The 1,714-nt window shown below is 40.4% G+C and overlaps 1 protein-coding gene across 1 annotated transcript in view; it reads left to right on the top strand.

Annotated features, from left to right (window-relative positions):
- Window positions 1–1,714, top strand: part of LOC101852076 (putative N-acetylated-alpha-linked acidic dipeptidase) — a gene marked incomplete at its 5' end in the record, with an annotated part of 28,285 nt that overhangs the window by 12,371 nt on the left and 14,200 nt on the right. Inside the window, 2 exon segments of the mRNA XM_013090742.2 lie at window positions 152–244; window positions 808–893. Coding sequence (XP_012946196.1) covers window positions 152–244; window positions 808–893 — 179 coding nt within the window.

Genomic DNA, 1,714 nt, shown 5'->3' with positions numbered 1-1,714 from the left:
CGTGGATGATGATGATGATGATGATGATGATGATGATGATGATGATGATGATGATGATGATGATGATGATGATGATGATGATGATGATGCCATTCCTTCTTTTTCTCTTCTATTCACCTTTTTTTGTTGTTCTTCTTGTTTTTAATTCCAGGGAGTTGACAGGAGACAAAGAAGTACCATTAGATTGGCAAGGTGGTCTCAACCTCACTTACAAGACAGGGCCTGGGTTTCTACAACCAGGCTGGTAGGTCTCTTTATGTCCCTTTGTAGTTCCTAATGCCCTTGCACAATCTGTGCATAAATACATGTATGTTCAGTCAAACTTGTCGAAAAGGGTCACTCAAGATCACAAAGAAAGGTGGCCGTAGTAGACCAGTAACCATAATGGAAAAGGACCAAATTATGGTCTCTAACTTTGCTTTTACTTTTGCTTTTTCATCCTCTGCTGCCTTTAAGCGTCGAGGAGAGGGGCAGTTTTCTATTGTAGGCCAACTTTACAGCTCTTTCAATTGGGATGTTATGATTTCTCAGGGTTTCCATGACTTCCCCAGTTCATCTTTTGCATTGCTTACCTCTTCCTCTATAGCCTGAGTACTTGGTGTTATAAGCTCTCGAAGCCAGCTGGTTAGGTGACATTCGTAACAGGTCCCTAACCAGACTTTATATATACAGCCAATTTAAAATCTTAACTTTTTGTTCTGTTTCCATCAACATTGTTATCAATCACGAGAGTGTCTTTGCTCTGATTGAGCGAAACCACTCAGTTTGAGTTTAAATTTGTTTATTGTCCTTATCATTTCCTCACAGGAAAGTCCAGCTGAATGTTACGTCAAGCAACCAGAGAGCTAAAGCTGAGAACGTTTTTGGAATCATCAGGGGCTCTGTAGAACCTGGTAGGTTATGAATCGTACTCCCATTCGTCTTCTTTCCCTTTTGTGTCTTTTTCAATCAAATCCGCCATCTATATCTTTCCAGGGAACTCCAAGGAAAGATTTGCAGTTAATTCCAGGTGAATGTATCGTGGACTCTACAATACTGCGTTTTGTTTTGTTTTGTCTTTAAGCATCTCATGTTATTCTCAGGTCACAGTGTTCTTTTTTGAGTGGCCCAATCATTTGTAGACATGTTCCTGAGAGCATTATTGATTCTTATTCTATAATGGAATAACGGTTTCGCAACTTTTACAACAACATATTATTCCCTCTCTCTCTCTCTCTCTCTCTCTCTCTCTCTCTCTCTCTCTCTCTCTCTCTCTCTCTCTGTCTATCTGTCTCTCTCTCTTTCTATGTTTCTCTCCCACACCTCTCTGTTTAACACACTCTCTCTCTATCTTTCTATGTATTCACCTATCTCTCTTCCTCACTATTTCCCTCCCTGTATCGTGTACAACTCTTGTACAACAACCACAAAGCTAACACCGTCTGTTGTGAAATTACTTCTAGTCTCATAGAGACCCCAGCTGCTACGCTGTCGTTTTTAGCGACTTCACAAGTACAGGTATGAAGGGAAGGAATTAAGCGGAGAAACACAATACCATTTATACCGCCAGGTGAGGCAGACATAAAATATTGTCCCGTATCAGTGTCGTGTAAGAAGCTGAAATCCGAAATTTGGATTTACTTTTTGGAATAATAACTTAAGACGAAGTTTAATGATAAAAAAAAAATTGGGTAGTGTGTTTTTAACCCAACCCCACTTCGCCGCCCCTGCCCCC

This window comes from Aplysia californica, unplaced genomic scaffold (genome assembly GCF_000002075.1).
Source record: "Aplysia californica isolate F4 #8 unplaced genomic scaffold, AplCal3.0 scaffold01452, whole genome shotgun sequence".
NCBI classification, from domain to species: domain Eukaryota; kingdom Metazoa; phylum Mollusca; class Gastropoda; order Aplysiida; family Aplysiidae; genus Aplysia; species Aplysia californica.
Note: the sequence above shows the minus strand (reverse complement) of the source record. Positions and strands in the feature narration are given on the sequence as shown.